The 20,722-nt window shown below is 35.6% G+C and overlaps 1 protein-coding gene across 1 annotated transcript in view; it reads left to right on the top strand.

Annotated features, from left to right (window-relative positions):
• The window catches only part of NBEAL1 (neurobeachin like 1), a 195,557-nt gene that overhangs the window by 42,963 nt on the left and 131,872 nt on the right, over positions 1-20,722 (top strand). Inside the window, exons 5-9 of the mRNA XM_080798670.1 lie at positions 855-936; positions 1,483-1,610; positions 10,742-10,824; positions 13,362-13,447; positions 16,987-17,293. Of these exons, the coding sequence (XP_080654796.1) occupies positions 855-936; positions 1,483-1,610; positions 10,742-10,824; positions 13,362-13,447; positions 16,987-17,293 (686 nt within the window). The remainder of the gene's footprint in view (positions 1-854; positions 937-1,482; positions 1,611-10,741; positions 10,825-13,361; positions 13,448-16,986; positions 17,294-20,722) is intronic.

The raw sequence follows: 20,722 nt of genomic DNA, 5'->3' as shown, positions 1-20,722 counted from the left end.
TGTCTTTCTCTGATTGACTTATTTCGCTTAGCATAACACCCTCTAGTTCCATCCATGTCATCGCAAATGGGCCTCTGCTGTATTTCAGATAAATAGTTTTTTTCAGTGTCACAGTGTCTAAGAAGAGAAAATTAATAGACTGTTTTATTATGCTAAGAAAAAGATTGGTGATGTTAGATGCAGGAAATGCTAGCATTATGTGTCCTGTCTTGTCTTGTAAAAATGAGATAAAAATGAGGACCACAACCACATTGTAATTAAACACCACTTATTGAGCCACTCACTGCTTTAAACAAGATATATACTATGCTGTCATGGCGAATGTACATACAGATGCTGGCTTTTCTATCAAGGCCTTTCAGTATAGTTGAGAAATATGTCTAGATAAGGGAACTGTAATTTCAAAGAGCAAAATGAAAATTCTGAAACTATACATATGCTATAATGGCAATAATATGTACAAAACCAAACTAAGAATCTGCATACAAAAATAAAACAAACCTGAAAAGAAATAATCCAGAATGTAAATAGTTGTGAATATTTGGGTTGTGAGAATATTTCTGATTTTTGTTTCTCTTTTGTTTCTACTTTGTGATATTTTTTACTTTTTCTATAATAAATAATTGCTAATCAGCATGTACTTCTTAAGCATTCTGTTTAGAGTAGCTAAATGGTGCTTGAGGTGTGTTTCACATTCTTAGTGGAAAAACAGTTATGTAATATATTGATTTTAAGTTTTAATAAATGTCATTTATATTTCCTTTACCAGCATGTATTTTCAAAATTCATCCTGAATAGATGAACATACATTTTTGGCACTATTCATATAATAAATATTCTTTTTTTCCTCACAGAAATTTATCTAATGTGGAAGAAATTGGGACTTGCTCATATATTAATCATGTCATTACTATGACAACACTCTATATTCAGCAGGTAGGTGAATTAATATATTCCTTTTGTTGCTTTACTGAGAGTAACTAGGTTTTACTTTTTAAAATATTATCGTAAAGTTAAATGTTTTTAGAGGAGGTAATCAAGAAATGAATTAAAATTTCCATTAGGTACTATATATTTTAGAAATATTAAACATATTATCTAAGAAAAGTAATTATTAATATATTTTATTTTAATTAAAAATGAAAGTGTTTTATAAATGGCTTTTTACAATGACAATTTGTCAATTTATGTATATTATATATGTATTATATGTTATTTATCATCAAATATCCCTCTTACTAAAAACATACTCTGTTTTGCTATCTATTCAAAACTCTTCCTAGGCCATATTTAAAATTTGAAGGATTATGTCCAGTCCAGTCCATATGATTAACTGACGCTTTAAACTCCATTGGAACTTAGGTTTATTTGAATAAAAATGAGTTATTAGATAATTAATAAAACATGTTGTCTTTAAATGATGTAGGTATGTTATGCAGTTTAATATTTCTAACTATAATTTTTTTTTAACTTTACTCCCAGTTAAAAAGCAAAAAAAAAGAGAAGGAATTGGCAGATCAGACATCTGTTGAAGAATTTGTGATCCATGCATTGGCGTTTTGTGAGAGTTTATATGATCCATATCGGAATTGGAGGCATAGAATTTCAGGGTATGTCTTATAAATCATAATGTTCACTTAAAACCTGAATGTCGGGGCCCCTGGGTGGCTCAGTGGGTTAGGCCTCTGCCTTCAGCTCAGGTCATGATCTCAGAGTCCTGGGATCAAGCCCCACATCAGGCTCTCTGCTCAGCAGGGAGCCTGCTTCCCCCACCTCTCTCTACCTGCCTCTCTGCCTACTTGTGATCTGTCAAAATAAATAAACTCTTAAAAAAAAAAACAAACCTGAATGTCATAAATATATGTAATTCTTCAATGCAGATCTTATTCTCTGTGAAAGAAGTATGCAATGTGTGTATAAGACCCCTATCTTTATCTCTGAGATACAGAACCATGTTAGAAGTAATGAAATTTCCTGTAAACTCTTGTTTTGGAATTCTAATAATCTGATAGGAAAATTTCAAAGCACAGTAACATCAAGTAGAGTGTACATATTTTTCAAGGAAAGTTCTCTTTTTTTTTTAAGCTCATTTCATGGGATGAAAATGATTTTAACAATATTTTGTCTCTTAATTGTGGAGCTTGTGTCCACTAGGGTCTGGTCAGGAAAACGGAAATCATACCAGGTATTTTATAAGATATAATAGAAGGAAATTGTTAAGTAGCTATTAGAGGACTCAAAAAGCAAGTAGGGATACTGATGTAATACAGAGATAGTGACTTCAGGAAGCAGCTACTTCCCTGGGGGTATGGGACAAAAGGAAGAAACTGGAGTTATCTGAAACTATAAGTTTGGAGAAGAGGTCCTACAGTTGGGTTTCAGACCTTTGTTGAAAGAGCATTGCTTAGCTGTGTGGGTATCACTGAGCAGCCATGAGTAGGCTGGTGCTGGAATTACCAAAAATAACCTGAAGACAAAGAACCAGCTGTGAATGCTACAGTTAAGAATTGTTGGCTGATAAGAAAATAAGGAATAAGAAATCAGTTTCTTTTTCACCCTTAACCTTCCAGTCTCCGTTGAGTATGCACTGTTGGTGAATCCAACAGTGGAGTACCTGGAAAAAGAGAAGTATAGTTTGCAGAGTGCTTGTCACAGCATCACAAAGCAGACAGAATATAGGAAGATGGGTTTGCAGCTTGGTGACAGTAGTATAAATACCAGTTCAGGGCTCACAGAGAAGAGTTTTGAACTCATATCTTTATTACCGGTGGACATAGAATAGGAAGAGTTGTATCATTAACTATAGTCAGGCTACTTTTTTAGGTCTCCCAAATCTGCTATGTTTTCAATCTCAAGATTTTTTGAGATTGAAAAATCTTTTTTTCAATTTTTCCGTTTTCATTTTTAATTTAATCGACCTACTTATTCCAGTGCACTTCCTGCAACTTGTCGCTACTGAAGTGTTTGGTCTTTATAGGCTTATGAGGTTCTTATACCCTCACTTTGAGTTGCCACCATTAGATAATGGTGAAGAATTGATTAACTGAGAGAACATTTATGTAGACTATATGGTGGTACTTTGTTCTGTGTAGTGGTATTTTATTGAAATAACACATCCTATAGTTAAAGTAAGAAATAAAAAGTAGATATAATAGGAATAAGTACTCTAGTTATTAAATATAATAATCCTATATACTTATTTTTACACGGGCTTTACTTTATATGTTGAAAGAAGTTGTCTTTATTAAGTTTCTCCGTAGAAACAGAACCAGTAGGGGGTATGTGTGTGTGCTTGCGTGCGCATGCGTGCATGTACATGCACAAAATGAGTTCTATTATAAGCAGTTGCTTCATGTGATTTTAGACAAATCCAAATCTGCAATGTGGGCTCTCAGGCTTATGACCCAGGAAAGCCAAAGTACAGTTACAGTCTGAAAGCTGGCAGATAGAAAGCCAGCGTTCTAGTTCTAGTCCAAATGTAGTCAGGCTGGAGACCCAGAACTGGTGATGCAGATGAAGTCCAAAGACAGTCTGGTGGAGGACTCCCCCTTGCTTAGAGAGGCCAGTTTTTTTGTTCTGCTCAGTTTTTCCACTGACTGATTGAGCCATTTTGTATAGGGTAATCTCCTTTATCCATATTTGACCAATTTGAATGTTGTATTTTTTTTTTAAAGATTTTATTTATTTGACAGAGAGACAGTGAGAGAGGGAACATAAGCAAGGGGAATAGGAGAGGGAGAAGCAGGCTTCTCGCTGAACAGGGAGCCCGATGTGGGGCTTGATCTCAGGATCCCGGGATCATGACCTAAGCTGAAGGCAGATGCTTAACGACTGAGCCACCCAGGTGCCCCTGTATTTGACCAATTTAAATGTTAATCTCATCCAAAAACACCCTTCCAAGCTGACACATTAAATTAACCATCACATTGTCCTAATAATTTTCTTGACTGTTCATTAATGGGAAGTAAGTAATGACTTCTGAATGCTTCCTTTTCTCCCCTTCCCCACCAGAGGAACAATATTGTGTTCAAAGAAATATTGCAATTTGAACCAGGGTTAAAAGGTACTATCTAACAGGAGTCCAGCTTTAAAGAATAGATAAAAATAGTTTGTACTTACTATGTCAAAATACCAACCTAAGCCATACCTAGCTTTTGCTTACAGTGCACTTATATTGTTGGAAATTCATGACTCTCAAATTTGTGTCAAGTAAACAGTTCTATTACAATTTACTTAGTATTGAATACTTCCTTTTCTATTGAGCTTTAATATGTCTCTTTTCCCAGAGAGAAAGTGCTTTGAATTTTCCTTGACAAAGATGTTTTATCTGTCAGGATAAGACAAACAAAGGGTTAGAATAACAAAGGTCTCTTTCTTGTTCATGCTGTCTGCCATCCTGTTGGCAGGAAGCCCTCAGTCATCATAGTCCCTCAAGATCCTAAGCTGACAGAGGAGCAAGCATCTAAGGCTTTGCTAGTTACCACTTGAGAAAAGAGAAAGCTCTGAAATGTCTCACATTAGCAATTTAATGCTCTCGGCTGGTCATGACACATCTTACTTTCATTCAGAACTCATTGGTCAGAATTAGTCCCACATCCCCATCTACTACAGTGAAACCTCTTGGTTAGTTCTACTTTGACTAGAAGGGGTAGACATGGGAATAATTGGCAGACTGCACTGTCACTGCCTTTTGCCTCTGCTTGAGCACTGCTCATGACTCTTTGAAGTTTGAAAGAGGCACATAACAGTGTTCCATTTGTAGCCTTTCTATTCATTTATCACTATGGTTCTCAAAAATCAGTGTTCTATTTTTTTTTTTCCATAAAGGCTTATAATGTACAGAGGGGAGGGTTTCCTTCTTGACTGCTGCTTTCCTCATTGCTGCCAGCACATTGCTTAACTTCTCTTTCCTCTTGGCACGGATGTGTGTTTCCACAATTTCCTTGATGAACTTGAGTGCGCCCTTGCCCTTAGAGACCTTGAGCACTCCATGTCACACTGCTCATATGGGGTGAAGCCACACACCTCTTGGATCGTGTCCCACACGAACTTGGTGTGCCTTAGCTTGCTCACATTCTTTGTCATCTTGTGGCCCTTGCTGAGGCCCATTGGCCATGGGTAGTGGAGAGCCTTAGCTGCTTCTCCTCCATGGCGCCCTTGGTGGAAGCCAGTGTTCTCTCTATTTTGACGTTGATGCTAGGGATTTCTTAAGGAAATTATATCTCTTCCTTTCGTTCTTGCTACTTCCCCGTCCTCTACCTTAGATCTGTCAGTAATGGCAAATCTAAGATAATGTTTCAAGTTTTGAAACAATGACAGATAGTTTTTCTTTATAGACAGCAAGCCATATACAGAAAGAGGAATATGAGATCAGTCTGAAAATGACAGAGGAGAAGTTTTTAAAGGAATCTTAATAAGAACAAAATGAATTTAAAATTGGGGGAATGAGAGAAGATATAAAAAAGTGGATCTGACAACAAATTAAAACAAATAAAATTGGTAAATGAAAGCAAAAAACAACTTTTGAGAACCAAAAACAAGAAGATATTTAAATGCTATGGTATAGAAAGAGAATTCTGCATATATAAAGTAACAGGAAGAGGAACAAAGTAACAGTTGAGTGGTGGCATTTCATGACTATGTCCAATATACATACCAGGAATTATGCTGGAAGCTGTCCCCATTTCTCTACAGGACATAACAAATTTTGCTCTTAATAGTAGGAACTGCTTCAGAGATAAACAGTATAGTAAGGTTCAGACTTCGGTTTCTTTGACTTTGATAGGGAAATGAAATATACTACAAATAAATCATGGAATTAGGAAAAATCTATAGCTCATGGGAGACCTATACAAGGGAGCTATAGCAATAACTTATACCTTATATATTGATCTAATTCTGAAGTTAAGTGGAAACATGAAATGTATGTATTTTCTTATGTATTATTTATGTTTGTTGCTTACTAAAACAGGTTAGAACAAACATAAATTAGCATTATACCAAATACAGAGCCATTTAAAAGTATATTTCTTGGGGCCCCTGGGTGGCTTAGTTGGTTAATTGTCCCAACTCTTGGTTTCGCCTCAGGTTGTGATCGTAGTAGGGTCCTGGGATTGATCCCCGCGCTCTGTGCTCAGTGTATGGTGAGGTCTGCTTGAGGGTTCTCTCTTTCTCTCTCTGTCCCTCCCCCCTGCTAGCATGCTGTTGCTCTCTCTCAAATAAATCTTTAAAAAAAAAAGGTATATTTCTTATTTGATGAAATATATGGATTTTTTTCCATCTCTCCAGGTGTAATTTGATTTAAGGAATAGATTTGACTAATCTATTAGCTCAATTTTGATTCTGTTTGTAGCATCTTACATATTTAGAAAGATTTTCTCAATTGGAACTAAAATATATGTAGGGAAAGAATTCTTTCCTGAAAAGGCCTTATCGTTCAAGAATTTATTTAAAAATATATTTATCAAGTTTCTACTTTGTGCAGCGTAAGTACAGTAGGACTTACTACCTGCCCAAAGAGAAAAACAATTTAATTAGACTAAGTTATGCCCTGGGGCTCCTTCTGGCCAAATCTGGGACAATGTATATATGAAAATAATTAATTGCCATAAAGAACTATAAACAGGGCCACCTGGCTGGCTCAATCAGTAGAGCATATAACTCTTGATCTTGGAATCATGAATTTGTGCTCCACACTAGGTGTAGAGTTTACTTAAAAAAAAAAAAAAAAAAGAATTATAAATCATTTGGGGGGGGAATTAATGAGTCCATACCAGTGATAGATGATAGCTAGATAGGTGGGTGGGTGGGTGGATGGATGGATGGATAGGTAGGTAGGTAGGTAGATAGATAAAGGGAAAAGAGAGACCCTTGCTTATAGTAGAAGGCTAAGTGCCAATTAGTAAATGTATAGGGATTGTTGGAAGAAAATCTGCATTTTATACAAATTATAGGAAAGATGTGGATCGGGCTGGTAAATCTAGGGAAAGTTTTGGTAAAGAGCATGATTTTTGCATGGTTTTAAAATGTTTCCCCACAGATTATTTACTCATTGCAAAGGAAAAATTAGTAGTTATTTTGTATAGTACTGAATAGTACATTGACTGGATGATCAAAATTAGCATCAGTGACGAGCAGATGGACATCTGTGCCTCCAACTGTGATGCTCTTAGAGGGAAATATCATTGCTTTTATAGTATTCCACCAAGAATGCATAATCTGAATCTAATTATATAGAAACATCAAACAAACCCAAAATAAAGAATATTTTAATGAATAAAAGGAAGGAGTGTGGGACAGCATTCTTCAAAAATGTCATAAAGGCTGTAGAAATGTTTCAGATTGAGAGAGGGCAAAGAGATATGACAGCCAGATGAAATATCTGGACAGGAAGCTGTACTGAGAGGGGGAGAAAATGCTGCAAAGGATACTAATGGGTCAGTTAACAAAATGGGATTACAAATGGTAGATAAATGTTTTATTTTAATGTTAAATGTATTAAAATTTAGAATTATATTGTTATTGTGTAAGACCATATCAGGTATTCACTAAAGTATTTGGAAGTAATATACCAAAATATACATAATTTCCCTTTAAATGTTCTGCAAAATGCTATCTGTGTGAATGCATGTATATATAAATATGTGTCCTTTGTATAATAGGGAAAGGTGAACAAATGATAAAGGATTTGGGTAAAATTTTCACGATGAATGTGGGTGAGATATATTTGAAGTTATACAATTTTTATTCTTGCAACTTTTGCAAGAGCTTGAATTTCCAGATTAAAACCTTAAGAGAAATAGTTATGTCTTAGGCATGATGGCAACATAAAAAAGAAGTACAAAGTAATTGACCAAGGGACACGAACTTAGAAAACTAAGATGCAAACATGTTTTACAGCCCTCAGAAATTGGTATGTGTTAGCCTCTGCTAGGTGCTTTGTGCTTGACCCAAATATCAGATAATAATTTAACAAGAAAGTACACTGTGATTTAAAAATAAGGCTAAATTCATTTTTAGCTGTTCTGCCTTACCCTGTTGCAAATGTGTAGTACAAACTACTTATGATTCAATGTTTGTGTTACGTACAATGGTTTTTACCCCCTTTATTCATGTTAGTATATTAAATTTCACTACAACAATAATGGTAATTAAATTTTTTTTTTAAATTTTTTTTTAAGATTTTATATATCTATTAGAGAGAGAGAGAGAGAGAAAGAGAGAATTCAAGCAGGGAGAGGGAGCAGACCCTTGCTGACCCAGGGAGCCTAATGTGGGACTCAATCTCAGGACCCTAAGATCATGACCTGCGCCAAAGGCAGATGCTTAAACCACTGAGCCACCCCAGAACCCAGGAATTTTTTTTTTTAAATCATTTTTTTAAAGATTTTGTTTATTAGAGAGACCACAAGCAGGGGGAGTGGCAGAGGGAAAGGAAGAAGCAGGTTCCCTGTTCAGCAGGAAGCCCCACTGGGGCTTGATCCCAGAACCCTAGGATCATGACCTGGGCCAAAGGCAGATGCTTAACTGACTGAGCCACCCAGGTGTCCCATAATCGAAATTATTTATGTTCATATGTTACATCTAATACAGGGCCTTTAGAATAAGTCATTATTCACAAATTGCAGGAGTACATTTTCATTATATTATTAAAGTAAGAATGTATATTGTTTGTAGCACAGGATATTTGGATAGAATATATCCAATCTGTTAGTTCATGCTATAACTTATAATAAATATGCCAAATATAAACAATATGAGTAATCTCATGGAAAGACCTAACTGAAAGCTAAATAGTCATTTTAAAATTAATTTTTCTACCACATTAATTTTTTTAAAGGCATGACTAAATTTTTAATTTGAAACTCTAGTAATATTTGTATCATCTTAAAGACATAAGAAAAATCTCAGTACTGGTTTATGTAAATAGAAAGATCCAATAATATTCTAGGATATTATGTTTGAATTTAAGATAAATACAAAATATGATATTTCTTCTGCCTACTCCACAATGGAAATAGACACAGATTTGGGGGCACCTGGGTGGCTCAGTTGGGTTAAGTGTATGCCTTCAGCTTAGGTCATGATCCCAGGGTCCTGGGATCGAGTACCACATCAGGCTCCCTGCTCAGAGGGGAACCTGGTTTTCCCTCTGCCTGCAGCTCTCCATGCTTGTGCGCACACACTTTGTCTGTGTCAAATAAATAAAATCTTTAAAAAAAAAAAAAAGGGAATAGGCACAGATTTGGAAAGCATTGTAGCAGATGCTGTCTAATACAATTTCTAGTGAATCTGAATATTAGATCTGGATTTTAGAACTCTTTATTCTGTCATTATTGACCAACAGTGTCTATCTTTTTTGACTTATTCTGTGGCCAATTGACTTTTCTTTCTAGCTTTAAGTAAAGAAAATAATTTTAATATCTCAATTATGGTTGTTAAAAAGAAGTCCTCTTAATCTATTGCTTTATCAGTAGATCATATTTGACATATAGAAGTTCTTTGTGGCTGTTTTTCAAATATTTTCCTTTTTTGTTGGGTTTACCTAACAACATTAAGAGTTTTTTTCAGGGTATGAAAAAAGTGTCTGAGTTCTTTGTTTTTTTGTTTAATTTTCTTCAGTCTGCTAGTCAGATGTATCATTTTAACAATAGCTTTTACGGGCACCTGGGTGGCTCAGTGGGTTAAAGCCTCTGCCTTCCGCTCGGGTCATGATCTCAGGGTCCTGGGATCGAGCTCCGCATCGAGCTCTCTGCTCAGCAGGGAGCCTGCTTTCTCCTCTCTCTCTCTGCCTGCCTCTCTGCCTGCTTGTGATCTCTGCCTGTCAAATAAAAAAAATAAAATAAATCTTAAAAAAAAAATAGCTTTTATTCCCCAATCCCCACACTACATGCTCATTTAAGAGACTCATTTTGTGTTGAATTGGAATGATCTTGGTAAAAGCATATGATAACTTGTGTTGGCCTTACCAAAGTCTATAGAAATATTTCAGCCATCAAAACTACTGGAATTGTCATTAAAAACCAAAATAATTCCCAGGCACCTAGGTGGCTCAGTCAGTTAAGCATCTGCCTTTGGCTCAGGTCATGATTTCAGGGTCCTGGGATCAAGCCCTGCATCTGGTCCCTGCTCAGCAGGGAGCTTGGTTCTCCCTCTCCCTCAGCCCTTCCCTCCCCTCCAGACCCACTCATGCTTGCTCTGCTTTCTCTCTGTCAAATAAAAAATAAAATCCTTTAAAAAAAATAATCCCAGCCCATATGAGATCTACATTAATTTAAAATGGAAGAAGACAGTGGAATAGATTCTTTGTATTCAGATAAAGTTTCAGAAAGTGGCAGAGTGGTGTGATTTCTGATCAATTTTATTTGCCCTCTGATAATAAGTTACAGACTTAGGTGTCAAATTAGCAGTATTGCTGAAAAACTAATTTTACAGATTGGAAATTTTAAATGCCTAGCTCCTTTTTCTGTTTCTAGTTGTTTGGTGACTTAACCTGGCTGCTTGTTTCACCATTAAGCATTTAGAATTTTTTTTGCTTAATTCAAAAGAAGAAATCTTTCATTGGTGAGCATTTAAATTGTAGGCCAGACTTCGTTTTTAAAATTATCTCAATCCTAGAGATGTATTGTTCAGTATATACATATAAAGTAATATATTAAATTTATTTTATAGTTGTTTCTGTAATTATGCCATCTCTACTCACCATGGTTATAATTTGGTATTAACTTCTTTTTAATGACAGACGAATCCTCAGTACTGTGGAAAAGAGCAGACAGAAATATAAACCAGCTTCTCTCACAGTGGAGTTTGTCCCTTTCTTTTATCGTAAGTATCGATCCTAATTTCTCTTTGATTTTGATGTTACTCTGATTATTCTTTATATTCTTATTCTGATTCTACTTGATTCATCTTTGTGTATTTGTAAACTAAAGATTATAAGAACCTATCACTGGAGTACTTGATTCATACTTTGCTATGATTATTGTTCTTCCTCTAATTTATTGTTCTGAAAGTGTTTTTATTTTGATTGCAGTGCCCACTCTGTTTGACCACCAGTAGTAATATTGGCTTCAGCTAGATAATCAAAATGGGCTGATTTCTGGATTCTCTTTTTTTGTTCCACATAGCTGCCCTTATGATATTACCACACTATATTGATTGTTGTGACCTTATACTAAGTCTTGAAATCATTAAGTCCTCCAACTTTGTTTTTCTTCAAAAATTTTTTGGCTGTTCTGGATCCTTTACATTTTTATATGCATTTTAGAAAACAGTTTTTAAATATTTTTTACAAAAACACCTGCTGATATATTTGTTTGGGATTGTATTGCATCTAGGAACTGTTTTAGGAGAATTGACATCTTGAGAATACTGAGACTTCCAGTGCATGAATCTGATAATCTCATTATTTGTTACTTATTTCTTCAATCAGTATTTTGTAGTTTGTAGAATACAGATTGTGCACATATTTTGATAGTTTATCCCAAAGAAGTTATCACGGGTACTTGGAAATGTGAAGTCTTTAAAATAAACTATTGTAGATTTTTTAAAAGGTGAGTTTCATTTTCATTTCCTATCTTTAATAATGACATTTCCCTTTTTACCCATAGTAATATTCCTTGCCTTATCTTGATAATATTTCTTGCCTGCTTTGTCAGGTATTAATATAGCCACTCCAGCATTCTCATGATTAATGTTTACATGGTATATCTTTTTATATCCTGTACATATTTTCTGTGTGTCTCCTGTGGCTGATTAGAACTCTGTCTTCTTGCAGCTCTGTGTAAAATCTCACAGTTATTCAGTTTAAAACTCCTTGCTAGGTTTTTTTTCCTGCCTTGTGGGATTTCACAGTATCATATAAGGATTGATACTTTGACTCAAAGTGAGTCCTACTAATATTTCTGGAGTGCTTTCTCTTTATAGCTTCCACTCCTGTACTGCTTGCCTGGGCCTTCTCAAATGTTTCATCTGCCTCCTAACTCAACAAATAGCCATTTCCTTTAGGGTTCCCCTTTTCTGTGCAGTTTCAGAACGAGTCTACAACAGGAAGCTGAGATAATCATTGAGCTTACTTTGTTTCTCTTGAAAGAAGGAAAATTTCTAGAGTGCATAAATTTCTACTTATATTGTCTAATTTTCTAGTTATTTCTAGGAGGAAGCCATGTATAGTGCAGTTATTCCAGCATAGCTGGAATCATTTAATTTTTTAAATGTAGATTCCTGTCAATATATTTACCTCAAAGCTGTTTGTTTTTGGTAATGTTTATTATGTATAAAATTGGAAATAATTCTGTCGTTACACCTTGTCTATGATATATGCAAAAAATATTCATTACTGGGTTATTAGACTATCAAAATGAAGAGGAAAATCATAAAAGTTTATCAGTAGAGAACTAGTTAAGTAAATTAAGGTACATCATTGTATTGGTCATAAAAATGAATAAGGAAGATACATATGTAAAGATACCCAGTATATATTAGTGTTAAAAACAAAAAACATGATGCTGTGGTATATGTATACCTTTTTTTTTTTAAGGTGTGGGGCGCATGTATTGAGGAATAGGTTTGGGGGAGACTTACTTTTTGTCACAGTTGTTTTATGCTGTTTTAATTATTCTTTGTCATGTACATATATAAACTTTTGAAAACAATAAAATACTTTATAATAGTAAAAGAAAGGTTATTTTTGGTACCAGAACTTTGGAATGTTTGCCTTGGAGTAAACCCAGGAAATCTTTTCATCCAATTATTCCAATTTTATAATTGAATAATTATTGTCAATTATACTAATAAGAGGAAGTAGTAGTAGCAAAAAAACACATCTAATTTAATGTCAGATTTCAGTTAGCTTTTAGCCTTGTCGCTTAGCAGCTCTGTAACTTTAAGACCTTTCATTTGCTCATTTATAAATAAGGGCAAAACATCCTTACATGGAGTATTATGAGAATTAAATGATATAACATAACTAATCTAAACTACTACCTGGTAGATGGTTTCTCTTTTCCTTTATTATGAGAAAATGCGTATCAGCCTTGCCTTTTAAAAAAATTTTAGCCTTGGGACGCCTGGGTGGCTCAGTTGGTTAAGCGGCTGCCTTCGGCTCAGGTCATGATCCCAGCGTCCTGGGATCGAGTCCCACATTGGGCTCCTTGCTCGGCGGGGAGCCTGCTTCTCCGTCTGCCTCTGCCTACCACTCTCTGCCTGTGCTTGCTTGCTCTCTCTCTCTAACAAATAAATAAATTAAAAAAAAATTTTAGCCTTTTAATAGTTTTTAATGTTTCAGTGTCAGACATTCCTTAGAGATAAATCATACTGTGAAAGAGAAATCTTACTTGTTTATTTGTGTATTATATTCACAGAGTGTTTTCAGGAAAGTGAACATCTCAAGGAAAGTCTTAAGTGTTGCTTATTGCACCTCTTTGGAGCCATTGTGGCCGGTGGGCAGGTGAGGAAAGTGTTGAAAGTTAATATTTAAAAAAATAGTTAACAGTGCAAAAAGTTTTCCATGGATTATTTAATGTATTCTTTGTTCTTTTATAATTTCATGAACCATGCAGATATTTTTCCAAGTTTATAGCTTGTTTAAAACTAATCTTTTATTTAAAACTTCTTTAAAAACTAAGTAATAATATTAGCACTAACAATAAAATTACTACATAAATAACCATATTTAACAATTTTTTTATTGTAAGTTCTTAGTTGTGTTGACTTTCAGCTACTAGTTCTTACCTTAGAATATAAAGTCACCCCTTGTTATTCCACATGATGAAATCAAACTCAAAATTAAGTATATATGAATTAACCACTCTTCTGTTTATGTAATTTCTAAATGCATGTATACAAGGTTTATGTGCATTTTTTTTTCAACAAACCCAACCAGCTTTTTATTACTCATAAGAAAGAAATTCTAGTAATACTTACTTCTTTATTTTTGAAGATGAGTATCTTAAAAGTTGTCTGTGGTAAACTTTGAGTATAACTACTAGTTGAAAACAGGGTTATAGTTCAGAAAGAACATCCTATATGTTTTCTTTAAGCACATAGTTTAGATCAGAAGTTTCTAACACTTTTTGTCCTGCATAAAGCCCCTTGTTGGAATATTTCAAATGCATGCAATAAAATACATAAGATCAGAAAAGAAACTAGTTATGCTAAAATGCAGTTACTAAAATATTAAAATAAATTTGTAACATAGTAATGTGTTTTTATAACACACTAAAGAGATAGAGCAGCAAGTCTAGTAATAAATGTGATTTCAAAAAAAAAGACAAACATGATGTTTCAAGACATTGCAACAACTATAAAATATGAAAATATATAGGATTTCTTTTGGTTAACAAAGTTTCAGATAATTGCTAATAATACTATTTGGGTTTCCTAGTAGCCTACCTTTCCTTTTCCTCTTCACTCTAGTGGAAGAGTCTTTTTTTGTGATTTTTTGTGAGGGGGATAATGACTAGAATCTTATTTTTCAGTTTGTTTGCTTTGTCACCTTCCTTTATTAGCTGATAATCTTCTTTTGCATCAGTATCTACCCATTTCCATCATTTCTCTGCTACTAAAAATAAGAATTAACAAGTACACATGAATAAAACTGGAAATGACATTGTTTTTGACTAGTGGAGAAGCTGGTTAGATCCCATTACCATTTTGAACACACAGAGACTTGTTTTTGTTAGTGCCCAGGGGTAATCAAGGCTTGAGAGACCTCCAGTAATTAAAACTCACATAGAAATCAAGAAACCTCCAGTAATTAAAACTCACATAGAAATCAAGTAGATACTTAAAGGCCAATTTATTATTTTATATAGTAAAAATACTCAAAATCCTTATAATCAGGTTATAGCTGTACTTGTAGCTATTTTGTAGCTATATTATTGAATATAGAGTAAGTACAGGGATATTTAGAGAGATATTTAGATGAATTGAATATTTAAAGGTGTAAACGGCAGGGAAATTGAATGGTATCGGCAAGGACTAAACCCTTTCACTCATAAATGGCAGGAAAATTGAAGTCCTGTGACTGGTCTCCCTTCTCCAAGCATCATGCCTGGACTTCCTGTTGACATATGTGTTGTTTTGCGTTATGTTAAGAGGATAAGCTTTAGAGACAGACTGAGGTTTGAATCCCATGTCTGTCTCTAGTTGTGTGACCTTGGATAAACTATGTGTGTTTTAGTTTCTTTATTTACATGTGTTTTAGTTTCTTTATAATATGAAAATAGTAACAATTACAAGATAGTCATAAGGACCAAATGACACATGATATATGTAAAGTGCTTATAAGCACTAAGTAAGTCACAGATGTATCAGATTTGTGATTCCCATAATTAGCAGTAAATACTAAAACTGTAACAGCTTAAGTTAGAAGTTTTACCTTTTTCCTTCATAAAAAAATAAGGTAGCAATAAGTAGTCCAGAGTTAATCTGGTGGCTCTAGGATCTTCAAAGGATCCAGGTTCCTTCTGAATGTCAATTTGTTACTATTTCTTTTGCTACATGATTAACTTCTAGAGTTCTAACCATTTGCATTTGCACTTTGGGCACAAAAATGGAGGGGAAGAGGAGGAGGGAGACAAATGGCACATGCCAACTATCTTTAAAGGAGATGCTGAAAAGCTGACACTCATCTTTTTTTAATCTCATTTGCCAAACTCCATGAGATAACTGCGAAAAAGGGAAATACATCCAAATAATAACTTCAATTGAAAAAGAAACAAACAAAACTTGCTTCCTCAGCCTCCTTGGCAACAAGGGAGGTTAGGAAATGTAATCTTTATTTCTGGTAGCCACCTGTCCACCAAAACATCAGGGATTCTTTTAATAAGGAAGCGGAGGAAAATGGATGTTGGGTGCTCTGCTGACAGTTTCTTCCATTGTAGCCCTTGTTACCGCTGTTATTTATTGTATTGATAATAACAAGCTCTAATGGCCTAAGTGCTGTTACTTGCAGATGATTTTGCATCATTATGTTTGGATTCATTCTATATAAATTTAACAGTTTTAGGCAATATATATTATTTCCAAGTTTAATGGATCACCTTGAATAGCTACCAGTTATTTAGAATTTCAGAAATATGTTTGTAGAACCAGAGTCAAGCCAGTCCTCTTATATCTCTATGTCATTTGGGAGGAATTTGCTATAACCAACATAAAACCCTAGAGGAGCTTAGCCAAATTGAGGATTTTGTTTTTGTTTTTTGTTTTTTGGTTTGCATTAGAAATCTAGATGTAAGCAGTTCTGGGCTGGTACAGCAGCTCCCTGGTATCGGCAAGGACAAGGTCCTTTCACATTCCTCTTCTGCTCTCTTTAGCCTGTTACTTTAATTCTTGGGTTTGTTTCTTCATGACTTAAAGGTCGCTCCAAACATCGTATCTGCATTCCAGACAGGCAAAAGATGAAAAGGCCAAGAGCAAAGGGTCCTTCTGTTTTTATCTATAAAGTTAAATTTCCTTCATAGTCTACTGGCATATATTCTTGACCAGAACTATGACGCATGGCTACCCCAAGCTGCAAGGGAGGGTGGTGAACAAGTTTTCTATGTAGGCAGATTGCTACCTGAATAAAAATGAAAATCTAGTAGTCTAGGAAGGAAATGAAAACTTAATATGCATAAAACATTAGCAATGTCTATCAGAGTATGTGCTTAAAATTTTTTATGTTGATTTGTTAAGAGAAAAAGTCTGCAGGGGCACCTGGGTGGCTCATTCATTAAGCATCTGCCTTCAGCTTGGGTCATGATCTCGGGGTCCTGGGATCGAGCCCCGCATCGGGCTCCCTGCTCAGTGGGAAGCCTGCTTCTGCCTCTCCCACTCCCCCTGCTTGTGATCGCTCTCTCGCTGTGTCTCTCTGTCAGATAAATAAATAAAATCCTTTAAAAAAAAAAAAAAGAAAGTCTGCAGATTTATTAAACTTTATTTTTACAAACATACAGAACTTCAGTTAGGTTTGGGTTTCAATGTTTATTATCTTTCACATTTCAGAGGAATGCTTTGCAAGCAATTTCTCCAGCCACCATGGAAGTTCTTATGAGAGTTTTGGCAGATTGTGATTCCTGGGAGGATGGAAATCCTGAAGAAGTGGGTAGGAAGATAGAACTTACTCTGAAGTGCCTTACAGAAGTGGTACATATCCTTCTCACTAGCAGCTCTGATCAACGTCAGGTGGAAACCAGCACTATTTTAGAGAACTATTTTAAATTGCTAAATTCAGATCATTCAGCTTTACCTAATCAAAGGAGGTCAAGACAGTGGGAAAGCCGGTTTATAGCTCTGCAGATTAAAATGTTGAGTAAGTATTACATAAAATTTATTATACTCCATTTTCTCTGAGTCTGTTTTTCTAGACTTACTTGAAATTCAAGGCTGACATATAGAAGTATTCATAGTTTAATTCAGCTATTATGCAACTTTAGATTTTGACTTTAAAATAAATGAACATGGAATCGATTTGTTTATAGCATCTTTGCTTTAACAGTGGCAAGATTGAGCCTCTGTTGTTTTTTGTTTTAGTTTTTTTTTTAATTTTTTTATTTTAATAAACATATAATGTATTTTTATCCCCAGGGGTACAGGTCTGTGAATTGCCAGGTTTACACATTTCACAGCACTCATCATAGCACATACCCTCCCCAATGTCCATTTCCCCACCACACTCGCCCGTCCCCCCTCCCCCAGCAACCCTCAGTCTGTTTCTTGAGATTGCGTCTTTTATGGTTTGTCTCCCTCCCAATCCCATCTTTTCATTTTTTCTTTTCCTACCTCCCCCCAACCCCTCCCCCGCCTTGCATCTCCACTTCCTCATATCAAAGAGATCATATGATAGTTGTCTTTCTCCGATTGACTTATTTCGCTAAGCATGATACCCTCTAGTTCCATCCACGTCATCGCAAATGGCAAGATTTCATGTCTTTTGATGGCTGCATAGTATTCCATTGTGTATATATACCACATCTTCTTTATCCATTCATCTGTTGATGGACATCTAGGCTCTTTCCACAGTTTGGCTATTGTGGACATTGCTGCTATAAACATTCGGGTGCACGTGCCCCTTCGGAGCACCACGTTTGTATCTTTAGGATATATACCCAGGAGTGCAATTACTGGGTCGTAGGGTAGCTCTATTTTCAGTTTTTTGAGGAACCTCCACACTGTTTTCCAGAGTGGTTGCACCAGCTTGCATTCCCACCAACAGTGTAGGAGGGTTCCCCTCTCTCCGCATCCTCGCCAGCATCTGTCATTTCTTGACTTGTTAATTTTAGCCATTCTGACTGGTGTGAGGTGGTATCTCATTGTGGTTTTGATTTGTATTTCCCTGATGCCGAGTGATGTGGAGCATTTTTTCATGTGTCTGTTGGCCATCCGGATGTCTTCTTTGCAGAAATGTCTGTTCATGTCCTCTGCCCATTTCTTGACTGGATTATTTGTTCTTTGGGTATTGAGTTTGATAAGCTCTTTATAGATTTTGGATACTAGCCCTTTATCTGATATGTCGTTTGCAAATATCTTCTCCCATTCTGTCAGTTGTCTTTTGGTTTTGTTAACTGTTTACTTTGCTGTGCAAAAGCTTTTGATCTTGATGAAATCCCAATAGTTCATTTTTGCCCTTGCTTCTGTTGCCTTTGGCGATGTTCCTAGGAAGAAGTTGCTGCGGTTGAGGTCAAAGAGGTTGCTGCCTGCATTCTCCTCAAGGATTTTGATAGATTCCTTTCTCACATTGAGGTCCTTCATCCATTTTGAGTCTATTTTCGTGTGTGGTGTAAGGAAATAGTCCAATTTCATTTTTCTGCATGTGGCTGTCCAATTTTCCCAGCACCATTTGTTGAAGAGGCTGTCTTTTATCTATTGGATATTCTTTCCTGCTTTGTCGAAGATTCGTTGACCATAGAGTTGAGGGTCTATTTCTGGGCTCTCTATTCTGTTCCATTGGTCTATATGTCTGTTTTTGTGCCAGTACCATACTGTCTTGATCATGACAGCTTTGTAATAGAGCTTGAAGTCTGGAATTGTGATGCCACCGAGTTTGGCTTTCTTTTTCAATATTCCTTTGGCTATTCGAGGTCTTTTCTGGTTCCATATAAATTTTAGGATTATTTGTTCTATTTCTTTAAAAAAATGGATGGGATTTTGATAGGGATTGCATTAAATGTGTAGATTGCTTTAGGTAGAATAGACATTTTTCCATGAGCATGGAATATTTTTCCATTTCTTTCATGAGTACTTTATAGTTTTCGGAGTATAGATTCTTTGCCTCTTTGGTTAGATTTATTCCTAGGTATCTTACGGTTTTGGGTGCGATTGTAAATGGGACTGACTCCTCAATTTCTCTTTCTTCTGTCTTGTTGTTAGTGTAAAGAAATGCGACTGATTTCTGTGCATTGACTTTATATCTTGACACTTTACTGAATTCCTGTATAAGTTCTAGCAGTTTTGGAGTGGAGCCTTTTGGGTTTTCCACATATAGTATCATATCATCTGCAAAGAGTGATAGTTTGACGACTTCTTTGCCAATTTGGATGCCTTTAATTTCTTTTTGTTGTCTGATTGCTGAGGCTAGGACTTCTAGTACTATGTTGAACAGCAGTGGTGATAACGGACATCCCTGCCGTGTTCCTGACCTTAGCGGAAAAGCTTTCAGTTTTTCTCCATTGAGAATGATATTTGCGGTGGGTTTTTCATAGATGGCTTTGATAATATTGAGGTATGTGCCTTCTATCCCTACACTTTGAAGACTTTTAATCAGGAAGGGATGCTGCACTTTGTCAAACACTTTTTCAGCATCTATTGAGAGTATCATATGGTTCTTACTCTTTCTTTTATTAATGTATTGTATCACATTGATGGATTTGCAGATGTTGAACCAACCTTGCAGCCCTGGAATCAATCCCACTTGGTCGTGGTGAATAATCCTTTTAATGTACTGTTGGATCCTATTGGCCAGTATTTTGGTGAGAATTTTCGTATCTGTGTTCATCAAAGATATTGGTCTGTAATTCTCTTTTTTGGTGGGATCCTTGTCTGGTTTTGGGATCAAGGTGATGCTGGCCTCATAGAATGAGTTTGGAAGTTTTCCTTCCATTTCTATTTTTTGTAACAGTTTCAGGAGAATAGGAATTAATTCTTCTTTAAATGTTTGGTAGAATTCCCCTGGGAAGCCGTCTGGTCCTGGACTTTTGTTTGTTTGGAGATTTTTGATGACTGTTTCAATCTCCTTACTGGTTATGGGTCTGTTCAGGTTATCTATTTCTTCCTGGTTCAGTTGTGGTAGTTTATACGTCTCTAGAAATGTATCCATTTCTTCCAGATTGTCAAATTTGTTGGCGTAGAGTTGCTCGTAGTATGTTCTTATAATTGTTTGTATTTCTTTGGTGTTGGTTGTGATCTCTCCTCTTTCATTCATGATTTTATTTATTTGAGTCCTTTCTCTTTTCTTTTTGATAAGTCTGGCCAGGGGCTTATCAATCTTATTAATTCTTTCAAAGAACCAGCTCCTAGTTTTGTTGATTTGTTCTATTGTTTTTTTAGTTTCTATTTCATTGATTTCTGCTCTGATCTTTATGATTTCTCTTCTCCTGCTGGGTTTAGGCTTTCTTTGTTGTTCTCTCTCCAGCTCCTTTAGGTGTAGGGTTAGGTTGTGTATTTGAGACCTTTCTTGTTTCTTGAGAAAGGCTTGTATGGGTATATATTTTCCTCTCAGGACTGCCTTTGTTGTGTCCCACAG

Source organism: Martes martes (assembly GCF_963455335.1).
Source record: "Martes martes genome assembly, chromosome: 3".
NCBI lineage: Eukaryota > Metazoa > Chordata > Mammalia > Carnivora > Mustelidae > Martes > Martes martes.
This window is presented reverse-complemented; position numbering and strand designations above follow the sequence as displayed.